Consider the following 23,023-nt stretch of genomic DNA (forward strand, 5'->3'; position numbering starts at 1 on the left):
ATGAGGCAGCTGCCAGCCGGGCCCGGCAGTCCTGTTCTCCTCGGCTGCGCAGTGGGGAAGCCGGCAACAGTTTCCTCCGGTGCCCAGGATGCAGCGGGCCAAGGTAGGCGCCGGCGCGGGTGGAGAGCGGGAGCTTCTGGGGGTTGCCCCGGACCAGGGAGCCTTGCTGTGCCTCCACCTTTGACCCCAGCCCCTGCTGTCTCCTGTAGGGTCGCTTTTGGGAAAGTAAGTGTTGGGGTGTCCTGGCTGGGAGGCTGCCCCGTTTGGACGGCAGGGGCTTTAGGTATTTGTGGAACTGAAGCTGGACGGAGGAGGAGCTTGGGGTCAGCCACCTGGTTCAGTTAAGTCCCTGGGAGTGCTGACCCTGAGCCTGGGCCCATGGCCTTTTGCGTTGGGGGAAGGCTGAGTGCTGGGAGGCCGTGTCTTACGCTCGAAGGCTGGTCAGTGAGTGCATCGTCTAATTATCCAAGTAATTAATGAGTAGCCACTTCCTAAAGGGCTAGGAGACCCCTGACAAGGACGACTGTGATTAGTTCCTACTCTGTGGGGCTCTTGGGAGGTTGGAGACAGAGAGTGCAAGGAAAATGCCTGGAACAAAGTTCAAGAGATGGTAGCGAGGTGTTGGGAAGGATGAAGGATAATTAAATGAAGAATAAAGAGGGAAAGGAAAATACGCTAACCCCCTGAATAGTTAACACTCAGAACATCTGTCCTGATGCCTGGCCAGCTCCCCACGTGTTTGGGACAGTCTTGCTTTGGAGGGAAGAAGAAAGACCAGGATTAGATCTGGCTGATCGTAACAGAACAGATAACAGTGGTTTGAGCAAGGTTGCTTGCACTTATCTCTCATGCAGAAGTCCGGAGGGAGGCAATAGAAGGCTGGCACGGAAGCCCTACGGTCAGCAGGGACTCCATCTGTCTCACTGGCTTCTCTTCTTGAGGCTACGTTAAGGTCCAAAATGGCTGCTGGAGCTCCAGCCAGCACATACAGGCAGCAGGAAGTAGAAAGAAGGGCAAAAATAAATCTCGACTAAAATCAGGGTTTTATGGGTAAGGAAGAATGGATACTGGGCTGGCATCTGGCAGTCTCCCCCAACTCCACCCCATCCCCCCCAGAGATGGATTCCTGCCTCTCTGTCACCCGTGGGATCTTGTGGCTGCTGATTCCAGGCCGTACTACCCCAGAGCCCCAGGCCACCCCTGCTCTGTCTGCTCCCTTGCTCAGGGGTGCCAGGAGGATTGGCAGAAGTGCTGACAGGAAACCCTTCGAGGCTGGCGACAGGGCATGTTGAGAAGGTATTTTCTCTCCAGGCACCTTAAGTCTCTCCCACAACCTTCAGGCAGACAGGGCAGAAGTAGAGAAACTTAGCACCTTGTTGCACGCACGCTCACATGCCATGTGCTCACTGCACACATGTGCCACAGCTGGCACAGGTCACATGCATCCAGGGTCGTCAGTATGAACATGCAATGCACAGCCACGCCCTGTGACTGTGCCCACAGCTGCCTGTGCTGCACAGCCTGCGTGCACACAGAGGTGGGGATTTCCACAGAGTCAGGCTGCACGCAGGTGTGCGCGCAGCCCACTCTGTCCACCAGGCATGGGACAATCCTCCTCCTCTTGCAGCTGGGCTGGCCAGAGGCTGGAGTGGGTCCCTCACCTTCTGGCGCTGGGCCGGGCAGGGACAGTGGTCTGAGGGAAGCCACCATTGGGTCCCTCACCAAGGTCAGCAGAAGGATTATGAAAATCACCTTCCCCTCTAGTGGCAACAGGGACTACAGTTCAGAGCACAGGCTGGGAGTTGCCTGACTCATCCACCCTCAGTGCCTGTCACTGTCATTTGTGGATCCTCACAATGTCCTGGGAGGGCAGGCGCTGCCACTTCCCCTTTCACAGACACGAGGCTCCAGTGCGGTGGGGACGGGGGCGTGGGGGTGGGGGCTGTCCAGCCCAGCACCAGGACTTGAGCTCTGCGAACTCTTAGGAGAAAGGAACAAAGGGAACTGCAGGCTCTGCTCCTGGGGCTTCAGGGAGTGGCGCCTTCACGACCCGGCATGTCCATCGGGGCCCGCTACCTGCTCCGGTTCCTGCCTTCTTGTGGGGCATTTGTGGGAGGTGGGCCCTCATCTTCTCCCCTATTTCCAAAGTAATCAGAGCCCTGAACTGTACTGGGGGGTGTGGTGGCTCTGACTCTTCTCTAGGTGGAGCCTGGGACAAGGTCAGGGCTGAAGGGCAGGAGCCCTGAGGTGGCCACTCCTCCCTCCATGGTCTTTCCAGCAGGCTCTGCACCTGCATTCTTCCCCTGGACCCCCAGGCAGCCCAGAGGTCGCTCTTGGTATTGCACTCCCTTTACAGATGAGGAAACTGAGGCCCACCCATGATTGCAAGCTATAACGTGTTACCGCTGGGATTTGAGCCCTGCTCTGTCTTGCTCTAAAGCTCGGTTGCCTGGGGCTTGGGGGGATGGTTGGGGAGGTCATGGGAGAAGGCTACAGGGAGAGAGGGGTGTGCCTGTGACCAGGCGGCTGAGGAGGTGCCCCATCCCTGTGGGGGCTGGCTCCATGGAGTTGTGGCCTGTTGCACCCTCCGAATCCTTTAGAGAGTGCACATAAGTCAGATCCCGCCCCTGGCCACGTCTCCCTGATTAGCCATGTGACCTTGAGCCAGGCACAGCCCCTTGTCTGGGCTGCAGACCCAGAGCTGCAAAGGAAAGGACCCCGGCGTTTCGAAATCAGGAGCCCTTTTCTCACCAAAATCTTCTGCAAAATCTTCTGCTTTGCCACCTCGGGCTGGCTTGGGGCCCATCTACTCTCCCGCCCCACCCCAAGGCATCTCTGGTGATGGCCAGGAGCGCTGCAGAGCCCTGAATATGGCCTCTGTGAGGAAGAGGGGCAACCTTGGTTTCCAAGGCAAAGAAGGGAGAAGGGAAAGAACTTGGCAAGTCTTCCTTGGCTGGTCCTCCAGCCCCGGGCCAGAAGGAGACAGAGCAGAAAGGAGGGTGCAGTGTGGAGTGAGTCACTGTGTCGCCCTCCCCATCTCCCCATCCCCAGCTTGATGTTTCCCTGGAACGGGTGCATCTGTCAGCTGTGATCAGCCCACATCCTAGAGCGCCACAGAGCGGCCATGTGACGGGGAGAGAACCGAGGGGACCTGCAGGCGCCAGAGTTGGAGGGGCATTGCTGAGCTGAGCTGGGCAGGACAGCTGAGAGAGGCCTGTCCCATCTCCCGGTTGGCCCAGCCTCCCCGCTCTGATCTGTTGCCTGAAGTCTCTGCCCAGCCCTGCCCTCCATCAGGCTGGCCCGCGCCTGTGCCGTGCTCAGCTAGGCAGAGCAGCTGCTGGCCTTAGCCGGCCTCATCTCCAGCTCTGCGGCCGGCCCCTGTCGTCCCCTGCTTCCAGCACATGCCTCCGGGGCAGGCAAGGGATAAATCCGAGTCCTGACCGCTGGTGCTATGCCTGGCCCTGTTTTAAGGTCCTCTCTTGGGACTTCCCTGGTGGTCCAGTGGTTAAGACTCCACGCTTCCATTGCAGGGGGCGTGGGTTCGATCTCTGGCTGGGGAACTAAGATCCCTCATGCTGTGGGGTGAGGCCAAAAAGAAATCCTCCCTCAAGATGGGCACTCTGGGCAGTGAGCCCAGAGAGCCACATTCTAGCCCCAACTCTGCCCAAGTGATTCCGTGAGCTCGGGCAGGGTCCATCCCCTCCCTGGGCCTCAGTCTCCCCATCTGAGCCTCAGATGCGCTCATAGCCTCTGCCAGACCCCCACTTGAGGTCGGGCCCTGTGCTGAGCAGGGGGGGCTGGGTGTAGAGGTGGGGGGGCCACCACCAAAAGCTCCAGGATGCTGTGATGCAGATTGCCCTGCCCCACACATAGGCCTCCTGGCCTGTCACGAGGCCCACCTCCGCTATTTGTAATTGAGGAGCCCGGCCAGGAGCGAACGTGGTTGCGGAGATACACAGCTGCACCTCGACAGCTGTTAGCCCAGCTCTGCATCAGCAGATCTGGGCTCAGTCCCAGCCCCCTCATGTCCTAGCTGTGTGTCCTCAGACAAGTTATTTAGCCCCTCTGTTCCATGGTCTCCTCGTGTTCCTGGAGGAAATGTCATCGACCTCCTAGATAAATAAGATCCTACACCAGCCCGCTTAGCACAGCCCCTGGCGCATCGCAAGAGCTCCGTAAATGGTGGGAGTGTCAGTGTCATCATTTTGGGATTACTGAGTAGAGCCTGGGAAGGGCGCTCCAATGGGAGAATGTTGTCAGTGAGTAGCTCGGAGTCCACCCCTGGATTGATGAGAAACCCTCATTGCCTGGGCAGCAAGAGGCACGTGAAGAGCTAGTGTCCTGGCCGAGGTGGCAGCATTAGAGGCAGGACAGGGACAACCCAGTCTTCCCCTCCCCTGCTCCAGTGCTCTGGGAGGGGCGGCACCCAGGCGCGCGCGCGCGCGTGCGTGTGTGTGTGCGTGCGCATGCCTGTGTTCTTCAGGGACTCATGACAATCTCAGCTCCCCGCTCAGGAGGCAGGCCGCCTGGCCCCTACCTGTTGGTGCTCAGGGGTGGGAGGAGAATCGAGGCTCCCCGAAGCCTCCCTATCCCAAATCCTCGGGGCCCACACGACACAACGCCCATTGCCACTTCCTGCCATCTGTCCCAAGTGCTGGAAATAGAGCACGCCAAGATGAGTGGGCGCTCAGTGAGCTTGCCTGAAGGAGCACCCATGGACGGGGTCGGGGCGCCAGGCAGCCCCGCAGCTCAGCAGGGCTGCACGTCCCCGCTGGCCCAGGCTCTGACCTCAAGGCAGCCCCAGCCCCGCCCCGGGAAGGAGGGAGATTGCGAACCCCAGACTCCTTCCTCCCGCAGACAAGGCCCAGAGTTTCCTAGCCGGTGGGATAAGCCCTGTACACCTTAGCTGCACTTTCAGATTGGCTGAGGAGGCTTACAAAAATAGAGCAGCCCCCGGGCAGGCAGAGATGGGGAGGTCTCCCCGGGGATTCTGAAGTGCAGCCAGCTGAGCGGAGCGAGTTGGGCGTCCCCGCTGATGTCACTGGGCCCTGGGCTTGGCCCTGCCCCTTGCGCTGAGCATCAGAAGGGTGAAGAATAGTGCTAATCACTCCTGCTTGGGGGGGGGGGGTTGTATATGTCACCTCGTTTAACCTGCTCCATAGTCCCGTGAAGCCTTGTTATTATCCCCATTTTACAGATGAGCAAACTGAGGATCAGGGTGGTCAAGTACTCTGTCCAAGGTGGCCCAGCCAGGAGGTGAGGGTCCAGGAATCCAGTCCCTGTCTGGCTGACCACAGACCTCTTCCCACTGTACTGACTGAAATAACATCAACCGGCTTGAAATTCCCCCTCCTCAGCTAAGTGTGTCTTCTGAACCAGCATCCAGTGGGTCCTGGTGGCTCTTATGAAACTGTTCGTGCTGTGTCTCATGCATAAATGCCTGTAAACATTTGGGAGAAGTTAGCTGTGCCTCTTGCATATGCATTGACTCAATAACATTACCTCTGAGGAAGGGAGCCTGGGTGTTCTCGCCCCAAAGGCTGCCACGTGCCCACAGGTCACCTCTGCCGAGCCTTCTCTGAGATGCTCTTTGGGGGTTCTCTGGAGCCCAGCTGACGAGAACCACAGAAACTGAGCCAGCTGCTCAGTGGTCTGGCCTTCGAGTGCCCCTAACGGCCTGACCAGATGGGCTTCCACAGGACGGAGCTGTGCACGCTGGGCATGGGGCAGTGAGCAGGGTTAGCCACCCTGTGGACCACTGGCGCTTCTGGGAGCCTGTTGGGGGTGAGGAGCCAGCAGGTGGGATGTCCCGGTCCAGGTGCCCGTGGTTTGTTTAAAATGATCTGGCCTCTTTCTATGGGGTGGTGAAAACTCTCAGATGATGGTTGAGAATGGAGCGTCCTCGTGGAGAATCTGGACCACATGTGTGGGGAGCTGGAAGGCATGAGGGCTTGTTCTGCTTCCGGTACCCATCTCCATGGTGACAATGTCACAGTTACTGAGGGGTCACCTTGACCCCTCCATCACTACCTACACCTACAGTAGATCGTAAATACTCATCACACTGATATTTCCACCACCCATCCCACCGCCTGCGCCTGGCTCAACCCCCCCACCGTAGTCCCCTCAACTTGGGCAGCCCCCCAAGTTAGCCACTTACCTCATTGTCCCCCAGTTCTCCTCCACACTCCACCAGACCACCTTTCTGAAGGTGACTGACGCTAGCCTGGACTTGGGTGGGAAAGGGGAGCTGGGGTCAGGGTGTGCCCTGGCAGCGGGAGGCTGCCCCAAACCCCCCAACTGGCAGGTCTGAGCACCATCTAGAACAGTGCTGGCCAATAGAAATGCATTACAAGGCACAGGTATCATTTGAAATGGTCCTGCAGACACATTAAAGAAAGTAAAAAAAAAATGATTTTTAATAATTTATTTTATTTAACCCAATGTAAATATTATTTCAACGTGTAATCAATATAAAAATTATTAATGAGCTATTTTACGTTCTACTAAGAAGGATTTGAAACCCAGTGTGTATTTGCACTGATGGTACATCTCCACTTGGACTAACCCCATTTCAAATGTTCTGTAGTCACATGCAGGGAGTGGTCACTGAACGGGACACCTCAGTCCGTGATCAGACTCCAAATGTCCTAGCTGTCTGTACTCTGCCTTCACCCATTTGGTTTTATCTGCCACAACCTGTGCTATTGTTTCTTAATTTTCCTTTAAATTAACTCACATTTTAAATTTCAGTAAGTTCATTTAAAAGGGAATCTGTAGGGGCTTCCCTGGTGGCGCAGTGGTTGAGAGTCCACCTGCCGATGCAGGGGACATGGCTTCGTGCCCCGGTCCGGGAAGATCCCACATGCCGTGGAGCGGCTGGGCCCGTGAGCCATGGCCGCTGAGCCTGCGCGTCCGGAGCCTGTGCTCCATAACGGGAGAGGCCACAACAGTGAGAGGCCCACGTACCGCAAAAAAAAGAAGGGAATCTGTAAATCATGATCGTAAAAGGAGAGCTAGTAGCAGTTGCTGCGGTAACCATAACAACGCCATGAAAACAAAACAACAGCATTAAATTCCAGCCCCTCCCACCCCTCCCCCACTATGTGGGCTGCTGAGTCTCAGAGCTGGAGCTAGAGGGATGCTGCGGGCACCCAGGGTCTAAGTCATCCCCTGTACCAGGCACAAGATTCTCCCAGATGCTCCACCCGCTCCAGCCAAAGCCCAGCAGGACACACCTGAAGGTGAACTAGTTGGTTGACTCCTTGTTGCCCTTGGCCGAGAGGGAACACGCACCACGGGTAACGTGGTGAACTTGGTGAGAGGGTGTGAGAAAGTCCTATTACAGGATCTGGGCTTCAGCTGGGCAGTTTGCAGGAGGGCCTACGGAACTCGAAAGATTGGTGTGAGCGTTAAATAAAGAACCCAGCTCAGTACCTGCAGGAAAGTAGGTGCATCGCCAGTGCAGCGCCCTTTCTGTCCCTCCTGTGCTCCCCACAGACCTGGGGACTTGGAAGGAAGCTGAGACCTGCCCTTGGACCCCACTGGCCGGGCAGGAGCTGCAAGTCTGGGGTGAGTGGACGGAAACGGCTTGGACCACCTGCAGCCCCTGCCCTGAGGGGACCCTGTGAGCCTCCAAGGAGACTGCAGGTCCCCGGGGCCAGCCTAGGGCCATTTCTGGGACCTGGCCCACAATGCTTACACGGCCAGATGTACTGCTGGGGACGCTGTGCGATCTTCTGGCTTCACTGGTCTCTTCTGGCTTCACTGGTCTCTTCTGGCTTCACTGGTCTCTGCCACGCAGCTCTTACCATCCCCTGAGGCCCGTGGAGGATGGAGGCATGGCTCCATCCGCTGTTAAAATGCATCAGTAAGAGCAGGCGGGGAGAAGGTCTGAGGCAAATTATGGAGAGAGCATTAGGGGGCTTTCACCGGGGCATTTTAGGGTATTTATTGAAGATTTTGTGTGTGTTTGTACTTTTTAAGTATTCTTTTTTTTTGTATGTACGAGAGCATTTTTTTAATGGAAACTTTATTGAGATCATTGTAGACTCATTTGCAGTTGTAAGAAATAAAACAGCCCCTAAATACCCTTTACCCCGTTTTATAACACATGCACTCTGTGTGTGTGTGCGTAGTGCTGTTTACTTTTATCACATGTCGGTTTGTGTTTCCACCACCACAGTCACGACACAGAACAGTTCCATCACCACGAGGACCCCTCGTGTTGCCCTTTTATAGCCGCACCCACCTCCCCCCTTCCATGTCTCCCCCCATCCTGAACCCCTGGCCCACTAATCGGTTCCATTTCTAAAATGTTCTTTTGAAGTGTATAAATAGAATCATATAGTATGTGAGCTTTTGAGATTTTAGCCGTTCCCGTGGTACGAGTGGTATCTCCTTATGGTTTTAGTTGCATTTCCCTGATGGCTAATGGTGTGGAACAACTTTTCATGGGCTTATTTGCCACCTGCACGTCTTCCTCGGTGAAATGCCTGGGGCTGTCTTTTGCCCATTTTCTAACTGGATGCTTTGTTCTTTTACTGTTGAGTTTTGGACGTGAGGGTCTCTTGGGTGTCGGGCTCTGTGATGCGGAAGAGCAGCGCACACAGCAGGCCAGGGCCAGCTCTCAGAGCTGACATTCCAGGAGAAAGAAAGAAATGCACCTCGGGAAACAAATAAATAGGGTAGGTTCAAAAGCAGTGTGCTGGGAAGCACAGCAGCTGTTGATATGGATGGTGAATGGCAGCCTAGAGAAGAGGGGTCTCCCATCACCTGGTCTGACTGAGGCCTGACAGGGAGAATGTACAGGAGTGTGCAGGGAAGGGGGGAGCAGTGTGCAGGGAAGGGGGGAGGAGTGGATAGAGGGAGGGGGGAGGAAAGTGCAGGGGGAGGGGGGTGGCATGTGCAGGGGGAGGGGGAAGGAGTGTGCAGGGGGGGAAGGCGTGTGCAGGGGCCAGGGGCGGGGGGAGTGTGTGGCGGAGGAGCAGCAGGTGCAAAGCTGTGAGGTGCTCAAGCCGGGCATGTGGGGGCACGTGCGGAACAGATGAGGCGGGCAGTGGAGGCGAGATGGACTCACAGGGTCAGGTGGGATTGACTGAGGGGTTTGCAGGTCCGCACAGGCCCTGGGTTTTACTGACATGCAGCAGAAGCCACTGGGGCCTCAAAGCAGGCTGGCCAGGGATTTAATTTGTGCTGCAGTCTCCTCACCAACCCAGGCCTCGTCAACTCTGTCACCTCCCTGCACAGAAGCGTCAGGGAGTGAGGTGGTGTCACCTTGCGGGGCTCCCTCCTTCGATGCCCGAGAGCCCCCCTATTCAGGAGGAGGGAGTCCGGAGTGGCCATTAACGTTCCCTGGCAGCCCCGGCAGACCCTCCCTCAGACAGACGAGTGTCAGCTAGTCATGAGGATGAGCCGGTGGTCACTCCCCCAGCCTCCTCCCTCCCCCACCTTCTGAGCCTCTCCTGGCATTTGTGTGGCCCTGCTCGTGCCCAGCCACTGTGGGCCCTTCCTCTCCTCGCTGTCAGGACCCCCTCACCCATTTCAAGTGGGAGGCCATCCCAGGCCCTGCCTGTGGGCCTCACAGTGGGGTCCTGGCCCTCAGCCAGCTGGAGGACATGGCCCAGGGCTCCTCCACCCTCGTCCAACCCTCTCCACCAGGAGAGGTACTCCTTAGCCTGGGACATTAGTAAACCATTACTCTGACATGGCTGGGGGGCTTGGGAGCCCCTCGCCATCTTCCAAGGCCTGTCGGGGGCCTGGCCCAGGGAAGTTAAGCAGCACAGCCTGGTCAAGACTGCCTGAACTTTGGAACCAGGAGGCTATGAGTGCAGCATGGCCCTGGCGTGCCCCCAAGCTTCTCTGAGACTTAGTTTCCTCATCTTTAAAATGGGCATGGCGTTGCCAACCTCCTGGGGTTGTCATGACAACGAGGTGACCTTAAGGCCCAGACATGCATGAGGGGGGCTCTCAGCCCCGCCTTGTGGGCCCTCCCAGCCGTCCCAGGAGGACAGAACCCCGGGCCACCGGCTGGGTCTCCCCACATCAGCTCAGGCCTGGCTGTAAGACAGAGTGCCCAGGGCGGCCCCTGCCAGCAGCGCCAGCGCCGTCCTGAGATGGGGGTGGGGTCCCTACAGACAGCTCCTGCCTGAGATGCTGAGGGCATCAGTTTCTCCCTCTGATGTTCTCTCCTAAGCCCATATGCAGAGCCTACAGCAAAGAACTCAGGAAATAATGAAGCGCCAGCTGCCCAACTTCCCCCTGCCCGCCTCCTGGACCGAAAGAAAGACTTTATTCATCGAGGCCGTTTCTCTCCTGAAGCAGATCATTAATAATGGAGAAGGTCTGTCTCTCTGACAGCCTGGGCAGGGCCTATGTGCACGTGTGCGTGCGTGTGGATGCGCGTGCGTGTGTGTGCTTGCATGTGTGCGTGTGTGTGTGCTTGTGTGTGTGCGTGTGTGGATGCGCGTGCGTGTGTGCACGTGCATGTGTGTGGATGTGCATGCGTGTGTGTGGATGCGCGTGTGTGCATGTGGATGTGCGTGCGGGTGTATAGGGTGCCTCCCTCAGCATCCCTGGCACCCTGGGGCCCCTGGCCACCCCCGCTCACCCCCTCTTTCTGCCCCATTGGGATGGTGAGTGCCCACCCTAACTGCGGCTCCGGGCACCACTAACCACCCCCCATTGGCAGGCTGAGCCTTGGAGAAGAGGAGGAATGTGGTGGGTGCCGCCAAGGGTGTGTCTTGGGGAGGTGGCTTGGGGGGGTGATGACTACAGGAGGGAAAGCCAGCAGCTGGGACCTGGTTGGGACGGTCCTGAAAGTCAGGATAAGGGGTTTGGATGTTGTCCTGTCTGGACGGCCACTTCTCCGAAAGCTGACCAGGAGGCCAACCGCCCAGCCCCAAATGTGGACGGGCCTCGTGGGGTCGTGAGCCAACTCAGCACCTGGAGGGTTCTCCCTCCTAACCAGAGCCTGCAGGAGGCAATGCGCCAGCCTCCCCTCACCTGGGCATTCGCACAAACTCCACAATTTAGGGGATATTTGTAGGGTTTTTCTTATTCCTCAAGTTCAGGAAAGCCTCCCTAGAGGGCATGAAAGAACCTAAAAGGCCAGAAGCTTGCTTTCCCAGCTCTCCTTGCAGCCAGGGATTAGGCATATGACCTGGGCTGGGACAATCTGACCCCTCTGCTCTTGACCTTGAAACTGGAGCTAGTGCCTCAACCGAGACTCCCCCAGCAGCCTCCAGGTTCCAGGGGCAGCAGGGCCATCACACCAGTGGGGGGTCCCAGGCCCAGTGCCCCTGGGATGGCAGTGCTAGCCCCAGGGTCGTGTTATTCAGCAGCAGCGGAGGTGCCCTTGCTGTCCCATGGGTGCTGTGCCCATGGGTGACCGTGGCTGAGGTCTGGCTATCCAGCAACTTGCTTCTTGGTCTGGTCTGTCTTCCAAGCCTGGCTCTCTGTCCTTCCCGGGGAGGACTGGCCTGGGCTCCCCACTGCTGATTCCTTTCCAGTTACCATCAGCCTGGGTCCGTCTCTTTGCTCCTTGTACCTGAGAACCTGACCGAGGCAGGGGCTGCGCTGGGGTCTCTGCATCTGCAGAACTTGCTCGAATGTACATCTGTTTGTGATTTATTTCGGACACCCGTATACTCTTCAGGACTGTACAAATGTAGCACACGTGAAACCCCACAACCCTGGAGGGACATCACCAACCCGTCACCCCATTGGCCATTGTCCTGGCCAGTCAACCCACCCACTCAGAACTGGTACCCACGGGGGTGCGCTGCTTCCTCCCACGTCTGGAGCTCAGACCGCGCATCCCGGGTACCATGAACCTGGGGCTACCTGCGGCAGCGACCCAACGGGCCAGGCCACACCTATGGCACTGCCGCCCCAAGCAGGTGGCATGGCACGAGGGCAGCAAACCAGACTCAACAGATGCCCAGAGGGCCATCCTGCTGCCAGCCTGGGCACTGAGGATGGTGGGCCACTGGGAGGCCAGGTGCGGGTGCTCAAAATATTGATGTAGGAAAACAAATCTCACCACTCCGGGCCTCCACTGTGACCCCGGGCTGTCCTTTCCCCAGCCACACTCACAGCCCAGCATCTTAACATCCCACCCACAGCTCCCTCCTCCAAGATTCTACCAGTCAGTTTTGTTTTTTGGGGTTTTTCTTAAGTCTTTATTGAGTTTGTTACAATATTGCTTCTGTTTTATGTTTTGGCTTTTTGGCTGTGAGGCATGAGGGATCTTAGTTCCCCGACCAGGTGACCAGGGGTTGAACCTGCACCCTCTGCATTAGGCGAAGTCTTAACCACTGGACCACCAGGGAAGTCCCTCCCCCATCAGCTGTTTGAGTCGTTTCTTCAGATGGTTGCACAGAGTACGTAGTGGGTTGCATCCATGTGCCCCCTCCTGGGGAGGTCCTCGGGCCTTTGATGTGGCCTCGGTTTGCCTCAAGGTGAAGAAAGATCGAGGGCTCTGGCGTGAAGTGAGGAGGCCAGCTTTGCTGTGTGACCCTGTGCAGATCTGCTCCCCTCTCTGGGCTTTAGTCAGTGAGGGGTTTGGGCTGTGATCTCTAAGGGACTGTCTGGCTCTGACAGCCAGGGCCGTGCCAGGGTCGGGGGTGTTGATGAGTAAGTCTGGACCCTCACCTCCCTCCTTCCAGGGGCCCCATCACGTAACAGACCAGGTTGCCCAGTGAGGGAACTCCTGCCCATAGACCCTGCCTTCAATCGGGAGTTCTTCCAGCAAATTCCCACTGCACAGTCCGTGCTGTTGTGGAACTATCGGTGCAGGGACAGACTCAACTCCCTCAGCTTTAGAAGCCAGGGGGGCTTCATGGGGGAGGTGACTTGCTAGCGGGATCTTAAAGCATGAGCAGGGCTCAAGTGTGGAAGGGATGTGTTCACAGAGCAGCCTGGTGTGGCTGGTGGGGAGTGTGTGTGGGAGCACAGCGTGCACAGAGCCCCACGGTGGCCTTTAACGTCCTTCTCAACCCACTCCTCCAGCCTGGGTCACTGGCGCAGCTTTTCCAGCGGACACTGTCTGTGCCTGCAAGGTGGCCTCGCCACGCAGTGACCCAGGGCTCTTGGAGGGAGAGTGGGGCTGCTAAGAGACCGGGCAGGAGATGACCAGGGGCGGGGGCAGCAGCGGGCCTGCGGGCTCCTGGCATGCATCCCTGAAAGGCAAGACCCTGGGTGGAGTGAAGGACGGCCTCAGGGCTGCCCTGGGGGTGATCTGAGGTCCCCTTGGGGAGCAAGGGCTCAGGACCACTCTGCCTGTTCCTGCTGCAGGAGGTGATGAAGGTGTCAGACGGCAGTCTCCTGGGGGACCGCGGGCGCACACCGCTGAGCAAGGACGGCGTCAAGTGGCAGCGGCCGAGGCTCACCCGCCAGGCCCTGATGCGGTGCTGCCTGGTGAAGTGGATTCTGTCCAGCACAGCCCCGCAGGGATCAGGTAGGGGTTGGGCTGGCTGGGAAGAAGGTGGGGGTCTGTTCTGAGCGCAGAGACCTAGCCTGGGACCCCAGCCTGGGCCACACCACCTCTGCCTCTGCGGGGACATGTTTCTATTCGTTCACGCCTGTTCCCATTCACCGGTGCCTGCTCCCGCAGGGTGCAGGGTGCTGACCCCAAGGCAGGGCCCAGGGAGGTGGGGACAGATCGATAGGACCATGCTGGAATTTTCCCAGCTGGGAGGATGGAGCGGGGCTTCAGAGCCTCGCTGGCCGGGTGACCTTGGGTGACACGGTCTTCCCTTCTAAGTCCTCTGTGTAAAGGGGGGCTGATACTCACCTGCAGGGTGCAAACACGTGCAGGGGCCTGGGGAGGAGAAGGCCCGGGCTTCAGCGCCCCCTCGGTCCTGCCCAGTGCAGCCCAGGGGCTGGGGCTGGCTCTTTACCTCGTGCTGCGTTCTGGGAGTTTGTGGCAGGAATGGATGGTCGGCACTCGCTGTTGGTGGTATTTGGTGTCTGTGATGCAGTAAGAGATGCAAGGGGGACCTCGTGCAACCCGTATACTCTCACACACGTACCACACACTCACACTTGTGCACACCCACCAAGTGTGCACATACCACCCACTCACACCTGTGCACACCCACCAAGCACATGTGGGTGCACACACAGGCGTGCACGCCACACACACACCATGCACACTCCTGTGACCACACACACAGGCGTGCATGAGACGCTGCCTCTTTGACTTTAAGGAAAAGGTGAAGACTTGGATCCTGACAGCTGTGTCTTGTTCGTTGTCTCAGACACTGTGTTTTCCAGGGAGCCTCAGTCCCCTTGCCTGGAGAATGGGTATATTCATGGCCCCAGCCTCCCAGGCTTGATGGGGTGGGGCCAGCAGTGTGTGCAGGCCAGGCCGCTGTCCTTTACCTGCACACCCACTCTAGGGCGCTCCCAGCATGATTCCAGTCCCCTCCCTTCTGCTTCCCTGAGCCCCTGCTACCTGTGCTGCTTCGTCACCCTTTTCTGACGGTTCCGTTACCCAGAGCAGCCTCCATGGAGGCCCTGGGGCCTGTGAATACACATGTGGGGTCCACGTGCGCTCTCTCTCTCCAGCTTCTTGGGACGATGCAGAAACGTGAGGTTACTACAGTTTCATACAAACAGCTTAACTGGGAAGCTCACATCTTCACAGGGCTGTTTTTCTGCCGTAGAGTAAAAGCAATTGTTTTCCATTAGGGTAGGAACAGGGAGCAGAGGTGAGCCGTGGCGCCCTCGTGTGGCCGGCCTTGTGCGCCCGACGGGCTCGGGTCTGCTCTGATGGACCCAGCCTCGCCTCGCTGGAGGCCCAGATTCTTTTTATTTGTTTTAGATTTACGATCTGAAGAATTTTAGTTTATTTATTTACTTATTTATTTTTATACAGCAGGTTCTTATTAGTCATCAGTTTTATACACATCAGTGTATACATGTCAATCCCAATCGCCCAGTTCATCACACCACCACCAATTCTATTGAAGTATAGTTGACTTACCATGTTGTGTTACTTTCTGCTGTACAGCAAAGTGACTCAGTTATACATATATATATTCTTTTTCATATGCTTTCCATTATGTTTTATCACAGGAGTTCCCTGTGCTCTACAGTAGGACATTGTTTATCCATTCTATATATACTAGTTTCCATCTGCTAATCCCAAACTCCCAATCCCTCCCTCCTCCACCCCACCTCGCCCCTCGGCAACCGCAAGTCTGTTCTCTATGCCTGTGATTCTCTTTCTGTTTTGTAGATAAGTTCATTTGTGTCGTATTTTAGATTCCACATGTAAGTGATATCACATGGTATTTTTCCTTGTCTGACTTACTTCACTTCGTACGATGATCTCCAGGTCCATCCATGTTGCTGCAAATGGCACTATTTCGTTCTTTTTCATGGCTGAGTAGTATTCCGTTGCATATGTATGTACATCGCATCCTTCTCCGTTCATTCGAGGCTCAGGTTCTTACTGGCCTGCATCTCCAGGGTCTTGGCAGCAGCTCAGGCTCCTCCTTTTCCCCCCCTGGATCTTGCAGCCCCTCCGTGACCCGGTGTCTGTCTCTCCCTCCCCGGTCCTCGGCATCCAGCACCCACCCCACTCCCAGGCCTCTCTCCTGCTGAGCCCTGGCTCCAGCTTCCAACTTCCAGCAGAAACATCTGGCACACGGTGGTCTTCAGAATGGGGCTGGGGTGTGGTGTGCCCCCCTTTCTGAGCCTTTTGCACACCTGAGCGTGCGTGGACACGGGGAAGAGCAAGCCCGGGGGGCAGGCTGGGTGTGTCTGGGGTCGCAACGAGAGGAAACGGGGCCGAGGGGACCACGCCCACGGGTCCCACCTTTAGCTCGATGGGCTCCTAGGTGGCAGCGTCTGTTCCCGTCAGCTCCTTCGAGAGCCGTGTGGAAGCCTTTGCTGAATGGCTGGTCACGGCCATGCAGCAGTGGGGGTGGGGAAGGGGTGCAGGGCCCAGGACACCACCAAGGGCTCTGCCCAGCCCTGCCCATTCCCCTGGTGACATGTTTACCAGGCACCCTGCCAGGCCATGTGGAACACACAAAACGCAATCCTTAGTTGTGTGAGGCTGGCACGGAGGGTCACTCTGTTTTACTAAAAGTGAAGAGCAGACCGACTCTCAAGAAGGTCACACGAGTCAGCGGGTCCCACGGGTCAGGGGCTGAGCGAGGTCTCGGACCTGGAGCGTCTTCCATATGCTGCGGGCCGGGCGCCCACTCTGATGTGTGTCTTCCCTGACTTCTCTCTGGAGCTGCGGGAAGGCGGGGCTCGGGGTCTGCGGAGGCAGCAGCCACCCTCCCAGGCAGAGGAGCCGGGACCCCAGTGCACCCGTCTCTCCACTGAGCATCGCTCCTGGGCCTCGGCTCTGCAGTCCCATCACATCCCTTGAGGACACCTTGCTCACACCAAGGGCTCCGTGTGCTCGTGAAATGATCAGCCGTGTGCAGACGAGGTGCCTCTGCTCCTTCAGGAGCCTCCCGGGGCTCTGGGTGCAGAGGACAATCGTGCCATTCGGTGTAGCTCTGTCCCCGCGCTCAGCCTGGCCCAGCTGGGTGTCCTGGGCTGGCGCCTGCAGAAGGCGGGCAGGTGGCCGGGACACTGCACCCTTGTTGGCGGTAGGGGTGGTTTCCATTCAGCAGAGGCGGCCTGAACCACAGATTTCTGGGACATCTTAGAGCAGGACCCAAGGAGCGTGGCCCAGTGGAACACGAGGGTGGCCTGAGCCTCGGCGACTCGGCAAGGAGTGGGTGGGACTCAGGGACCAGGTGGCACGAGGACAGGGGGCCAGGCCAGCTGCTGCTGCTGCGCCCTGGGGGTCACCCCTGGGCTGCAAAAGCCCCAACATGGGGTCGGGAGCCAGTCAGCAGCGGTGGCCTTTAAGGTGGGTGGTCCTGGGACCGGGCCTCTCAGAGCCGTTGGTGTGGCCCCGGAAGTGCATCCCTCCCCAACGCTGGGAGGCCATCCTCAGTGACCCAGGGGCTGGCGCTCTGAGCTGCTCTGCTCATCTCCCCGGCACCGAAAGTCCCTCCTATGAGAACGTCAGGCCCCCTCTCCAGGCGCACGGCTGAGCCACCAACCGGGCAGACGCGCTTCTCAAGTCTGGCTCGCGCGAGGACAGTGGGACTGGGTGCCTTTAACTGTAAGCCTGGAATAATAATATCACCCACAGAGTAACCTGGGGTGTTCGTGGCAGACGCCCGAGTCCAGGCTGGCTGGTTTAAGCAGAGAGGCACTTACCCTCGGCTGTTGGGAAGTCTGCAGAAACGCTACAGGGCCAGAGAAGGAGGCCTGGATGTGACAAGGCAAGGGCCCTGCCTGCCGCTATGGGAAACACCCCATGTCCCAGCCCATTCCGGTAGGGACGCCGGAGCTGCAGCCACATGCTCCTGTGTGGCACCGTGTGACCATTCCCCACGCAAAGGGACACATTCCTGCCCCTTCCCCCAAAGTGCAGACCCGGATTCTCAGCCACCGCATCCATCTCCGGGAGATGCTCATTTCTCCTGGGGGTTGTCACCCCCATGTAAAATCGTAAAGTCACCACCACCACCACCAGCACGCGTGATAAAAGAGTGGTCGTAGATACCAAATGTGAAGTAGATAGCTAGTGGGAAGCAGCGGCATAGCACAGGGAGATCAGCTGGGTGCTTTGTGACCCCCTAGGGGGGTGGGATAGGGAGGGTGGGAGGGAGATGCAAGAGGGAGGGGATATGGGGATATATGTATGCATATAGCTGACTCACTTTGTTATACAGCAGAAACTAACACAATGTTGTAAAGCAATTATACTCCAATAAGTATGTTAAAAAAAAAAAGAGTGGTAGTAGAAAGGTATGGGGATGAAAAGGTAAATTAGCTTGTCTATAATACATAAGGATATGTAACTATATACTAACAGAATTTTTTTTAATTAAAAAAATAATTTATTTGGCTATCTTGGGTCTTAGTTGCGGCACGCGGGATCTCCGTTGAGGCATGTGGGATCTTTCGTTGTGGTGCTTGGGCTTCTCTCTAGGTGTGGCATGAGCATTTTCTCTCTCTAGTTGCGGCACGTGGGCTCTGTAGTTTGCGGCATGCGAGCTCTCTCCTTGAGGCGCTTGTGGCGCGTGGGCTTAGTTGCCCCGAGGCACATGGGATCTTAGCTCCCTGACCAGGGATCGAACCCACGTCCCCTGCATTGGAAGGCAGATTCTTTACCATTGGACCAGCAGGGAAGTCCCTAACAGAATTTTAATGTGTTTGAAGCACCAAGATATACTCAACATCATGTTTCAAAGTGAGATGCCAGATCAGGTGCAAATTTTCAAGGATTTATCTGAAAACTGTATATGGCTTTTGAAGCTTTTACCCTTATCAAAAGTATAGAAAGTTGAATGGTTAGAGCCTGGAGGGAAGATGATTTGTGAAGACGATTTCTCTGGAGAGTTCAGCCCCCCAGTGTGAAGGAGAGATGCTTCAGATACCCTTTGTTACCTAACAAAATACTCCCAAATGTAGTGGCTTAAAACAACCACCATTTTTTTCTCCCGATTCTGTGGGTCAGGCATCTGGGCGGGCCCCCCTACCTTCCCCCCGGATGGTACTTCTACTCCACATGGCATCAGTTGTGATCACTCCTTGCCTTTGCTTAGCTGGTGACTGGGCTGGGCTGGGAGGTTCAGAAAGGTTCCACCCACATGTCTGGTGCCTCATTGCCTGTCTTTCTCCACGTGGCTGCTTGAGCATCCTCACAGCATGGTGGACTCAGGTACAAGATGGCTGACCTCCAGGAAGAGGTGTTCCAATAAGTAAGGCAGAGAGTTCTTGAGGCTGAGGCTCTAGAACTCACACAGCATCACTTCTGCTGCATGCTATTGGTCAAAACAATCATAGGCTTAGTCTAGCAGAGGGGAAATAGACTACCTTTCCGTGGAATTGCAGTATGAAATCTGTGGCCATTTTAATCCACCGCAGGGCCCTCAGCTAAGAACCAACCCATGGTGGAGTGATCCAAGCTCTCATTCTTGAGCGATCTGAGCCCTCGGTCATCCTACCTATAACTCCACCCCACCCCCACTCACTTTGATCCCTGTATTTGGCAATATGAATAGGTTGCGTGGTGAGTTCACTAGGTCTGAGACATAGTTCCCATCCTCCACCCCATGTAGGGGTAACACCTTCTCCCCTGGGTAATCGGCATTATTCATCCCAGCCAACGCCCTTTCACGTCAGCTGGCCTGAGTGGTGTGGGGAGCCCCAGATGGCCAGGTGATGGTCTCAGCTTCCAGCTCAGCAGGTGCACTGGTGTCTCCCCTTTGGGGAAGCGTTCTTCTTCTTCTTCTTTTTTTTTTTTTTGGCTGCGCTGTGCGGCATGCGGGATCTTAGTTTCCTGACCAGGGATCGAACCCCCGCCACCTGCATTGGGAGTGCAGAGTCTTAACCACTGGACTGCCAGGGAAGTCCCAGCATTCTTCTTTACGGATCTAAAATCTCTTATCCAGAGCCCAAAGGATTGGCGATGAGAAGCAAAAATGCTGCAAGTATGTGGTTGGGGGCTGGTGCTTCCCTTGGTTCTGGACCCATTCTTCCGGCTGGAGGAGGAGCATATATGGTGGCACGTCCAGGACAGCCCCTGCACCTCACCACTGGCACTGGAACCAGTGTACGGTGGGCGCTTTCGCTGTTCTGCAAGTCCAGCCGCTTTTGGGCGTGGGGAAGAGGGGGAGGCCCGTGCGTCTTGTCAGCACGGGCCTTTGGCCACAACTCTTTGCTGTAAAATGAGTCTTTGAGTCAGTAACAATGATGCGTGGGACACAGCGATGGGCGGTGTTGTTGGCAGAAGCAAGGTGGGCAGAAAGCGAGGTCTGTATTCAGAATGAATGTCAATTCCAGAAAGAGTAAACGATGGTCCCTGCCAGGGTGGAGCTGACCTGCCACCTGGTGGCTGGCTTGTCGCCCTGCTGGCAGGCTGGGCACCCGACAACAGCTGTAGCCAGATCAGCCCGGTGAGGGGAAGTTCATTTCGTGGACCCATGAGTAATCCTCGTCCCCCATGGCCCTTTGTTCATGGCCAGGAATACAGGCTGACTGACGTGCACGGACAGGCCATCCTGTCCACCAGACTCTCGGTGCCTCCGCAGGCCTGGCTGCCCTTTGGACAGCATCCACAAAGGACTGTGACACCCTCACCCCTCCTAGTCACCACTCCTCCAATCTTCTTCCCTCCATCTCCTTGACCCCTGAACACATGCTTAGTACCCACCCCTGAGTCAATGTCAATCTGTACCTCAGGCCACCCCTCCTTCCAGACAACTTGTAGTTGGTGCCAGAATTTCTTGCAGCTCTGAATATAAAATAAATTACATACACGTGCTTTTCCTCCTCAAACGGTCTTAGGGACTCCCCATGAGGCCACAGGTGTGGGCTGAGGGGAAGGTGGCGATGCAGCTGCTACCATGGGGGTCTGAGCCCCATTTATGAGCAGACACCTACCTGAGCCTTCTAGACCCCCGGCCCTGAGCTTATACATAGCACCTGTGTGTGATGGTGACGTGCTGTGCATGCCCCTTTAGAGCTGGGGGAGAGGTGGACACTTAGTTCCTGATGGGCAGCTCAGGTCTCAGGGTCACCTGGTGTCCCACAGTCGGGCCTTCCATCTCCCCGAGGGCCCAGGAGTGAGCCAGAAGTAGTGTCAAAAGAAGAAGAGATTTTTGCCAAAGAAAGCACGGCTTTGCTCAAAAGCAGAGGCTTCTACCGGGGCCCAGCCTGGGCCCTGCAGAGCACCCTAACTTTCCACAGACACACTGTGCGCCGTTGAATGTGCTGGGTCATCAGGCCCAAGGGGAGAGCCGCTTGTACGCAGCCTGGACCTGCTGCACAGTCTTTGCTTGTGCCTGGAAACAGTCTGGAGCAGCACAGCACCTGTGGTACACAAGAAGCCCCTTGTGTACGTCCTTTCACTGGCTAGGAGTGCAAGGTACAACAGCTGGTCTTTCACTTTGGAAGGAATGTTTTTACTTGCCTGCCAACAGAAACCCCAAACAACAGTAGCTTAATTTAGACAGAGGTATGTATCTCCTATCTGAGAAATCTGGGCTAGGCAGCGGCTGGCACTGGTTTAGCAGCTTGGGGATATCAGAGTCAAGGTCTAAGGGGTTTTTTGCTTCTTCCCTCACAGTTGCAAAGTTGTTGCTCTGGCTCCAGCCATCATGGCTTTGCTCCCGACAAGAGAAAGGAGAAATCAGGGGAAAGGAGGAAGTGGTGATGACTACATCAGGAAAGCAACACTCTCACAGAAATCTCTGGAAGATTTACGCTTACATTTTACGGGCTAGAGCTGAGCCACCCTGACTGCAAGGAAGGCGGGGGGTGGCGTTTTTTTTCAAGCTGCGCACATTTCCCCCCCCAACGACATCTGAATTCTGTAGGTGAAAGAGCAGAGGAGGATGCTGCAGTGCTGTTCTCCGCCACGCGTACCTCGTGGGGTTGTTTTGATGCCCAGAAGGGCCTTAGCGAGCTGCCTGCGCACCCCGGCTGCTCCGAGAATGTGGGCTCTGGGCCTTCAGCAATGCGAAGAGCTAGTCAAAGGCCAAGGCCCCCACTCATCCCCCAGCTCTGCCCTGGGTCCCTGGCCCCTGAGCCTCCTGGGCAGGGCTGTTCCCTTTCTGGCTGCACAGAAGCCCCAGGACCTAGATGAGGCCCCTTTGCAATGAGATCACACCCTCAGGCGAAAATCACACCAGGGGCACCTCCCCCATTGCTGCTGGGAGCTCAGGAGCAGTGCCCGCCCCCGCCCTCATGCCCTCCCAGCCCAGGAAGCTGCAGGAGCCCTTCTGCCTCCAGGGAGATTGAGCACCGGTCGGAGGAGCCAGGGGAGGGGCTGGCCCTGGGGCAGGAGCAGGGCTGACCCCGGCAGGGCACCGCCGGCCCCCCGGGGCTCTGGGCTAGGCTGAGGGGCAGGCGGCCCTGGGAAAGGCCGAGAGAGGGCAGAGGGCAGGGACAGAGATCAGAGGAGAGAAGGACAGGCCAGAGAGGCCGAGACATGGAGGGACAGGCTGGGACCTACAGGCCTGGTACCGAGACTGAGAGACTGACCGGAGGCGGGAGAGAGAGAGAGTTCTAGAGGAAAGACTGAGTGCCAGGCTGGGAAGACGCAGGCAGAGGGGGCACAGAGCAGGCTGGGGGGCCCCTGGGCCAGGCCTGGCGATGGCGGGGCGCGGCGAGGCCCCTGGCGCACCCAGGGGGCTGCCCTGAGGCTGCAGGTGTGCCAGCAGGGCTGCAAGAGACACCTGGGCAACACCATCAGCTTCTCCTTCCGCTTCATCTCTGGGAATCTGACTCGAGATGCGGACTGCTCTGGCAGGGCTGGGGGCAAGGGGGCAGGAAGGGGCAGGCTCGGGGTTTAAAACTGTGCCCACCTTGAATGGGGCAGGGGTGACAGGGCACAGCGGTCCTGAGAGCGGGACTGGAAGGGATGCCCAGCCTTAGAGTCCTGCCCGGCGGCCGGTAGATAGTGAGTGCCAAGCCGGGGCTCCCCCACCCGTGGGTCTGGGGAGGGAAAGCAGGTGGGAGGGGGGCTTCCTTCTCCAGGGCGCACCAACTCAGGCACAGCGAGCATAGGCTGGGAGGGGGCTGGCGGCTCTCGGGCCGGGGGTCCTCTCCCCTCTTCCCTCCCTCACTGGGGACCCCTCTCCTCCCTCAGCAAAGACAGATATGACATCTGTAGCAAGGATTAAATAAAACGAGCAAACATGTAGAAAGGCCTGTGTCTAGAAAGTGCTCAATCAGTGATAGCCATCTTTCAAAATCTATAAAACCCACCAACCTGGAATTTCTAGCAGGGACACAGCGGGGGGCTTCCCTGGAGCCTGTGCTCTCAGACTCAGGCCTGCGGAGGAGTGGGAGTGGGAGTCGGAGTCCCACTGCCCCTCTGCCTCCCTGCCTGCCCCACCCCGAGCCAGGTGCTCAAGGGCTGAGCAGGACCTCGTCCCAGGCTGGGCCATGCGGACCATGCAGACCAGGCACAGGGAGAGGGGCTCCTGCG

General features: G+C 57.2%; 1 protein-coding gene across 1 annotated transcript in view; it reads left to right on the top strand.

The window, feature by feature from the left end:
• Positions 1-23,023, top strand: part of KCNIP3 (potassium voltage-gated channel interacting protein 3) — a gene marked incomplete at both ends in the record, with an annotated part of 88,018 nt that continues 64,995 nt past the window's right edge. The window contains 3 exon segments of the mRNA XM_082852384.1: positions 1-18; positions 20-103; positions 13,297-13,459. Coding sequence (XP_082708510.1) covers positions 1-18; positions 20-103; positions 13,297-13,459 — 265 coding nt within the window.

This window comes from Leucopleurus acutus, assembly GCF_964270905.1.
Source record: "Leucopleurus acutus genome assembly, chromosome: 12".
In the NCBI taxonomy this organism is placed as follows: Eukaryota; Metazoa; Chordata; class Mammalia; order Artiodactyla; family Delphinidae; genus Leucopleurus; species Leucopleurus acutus.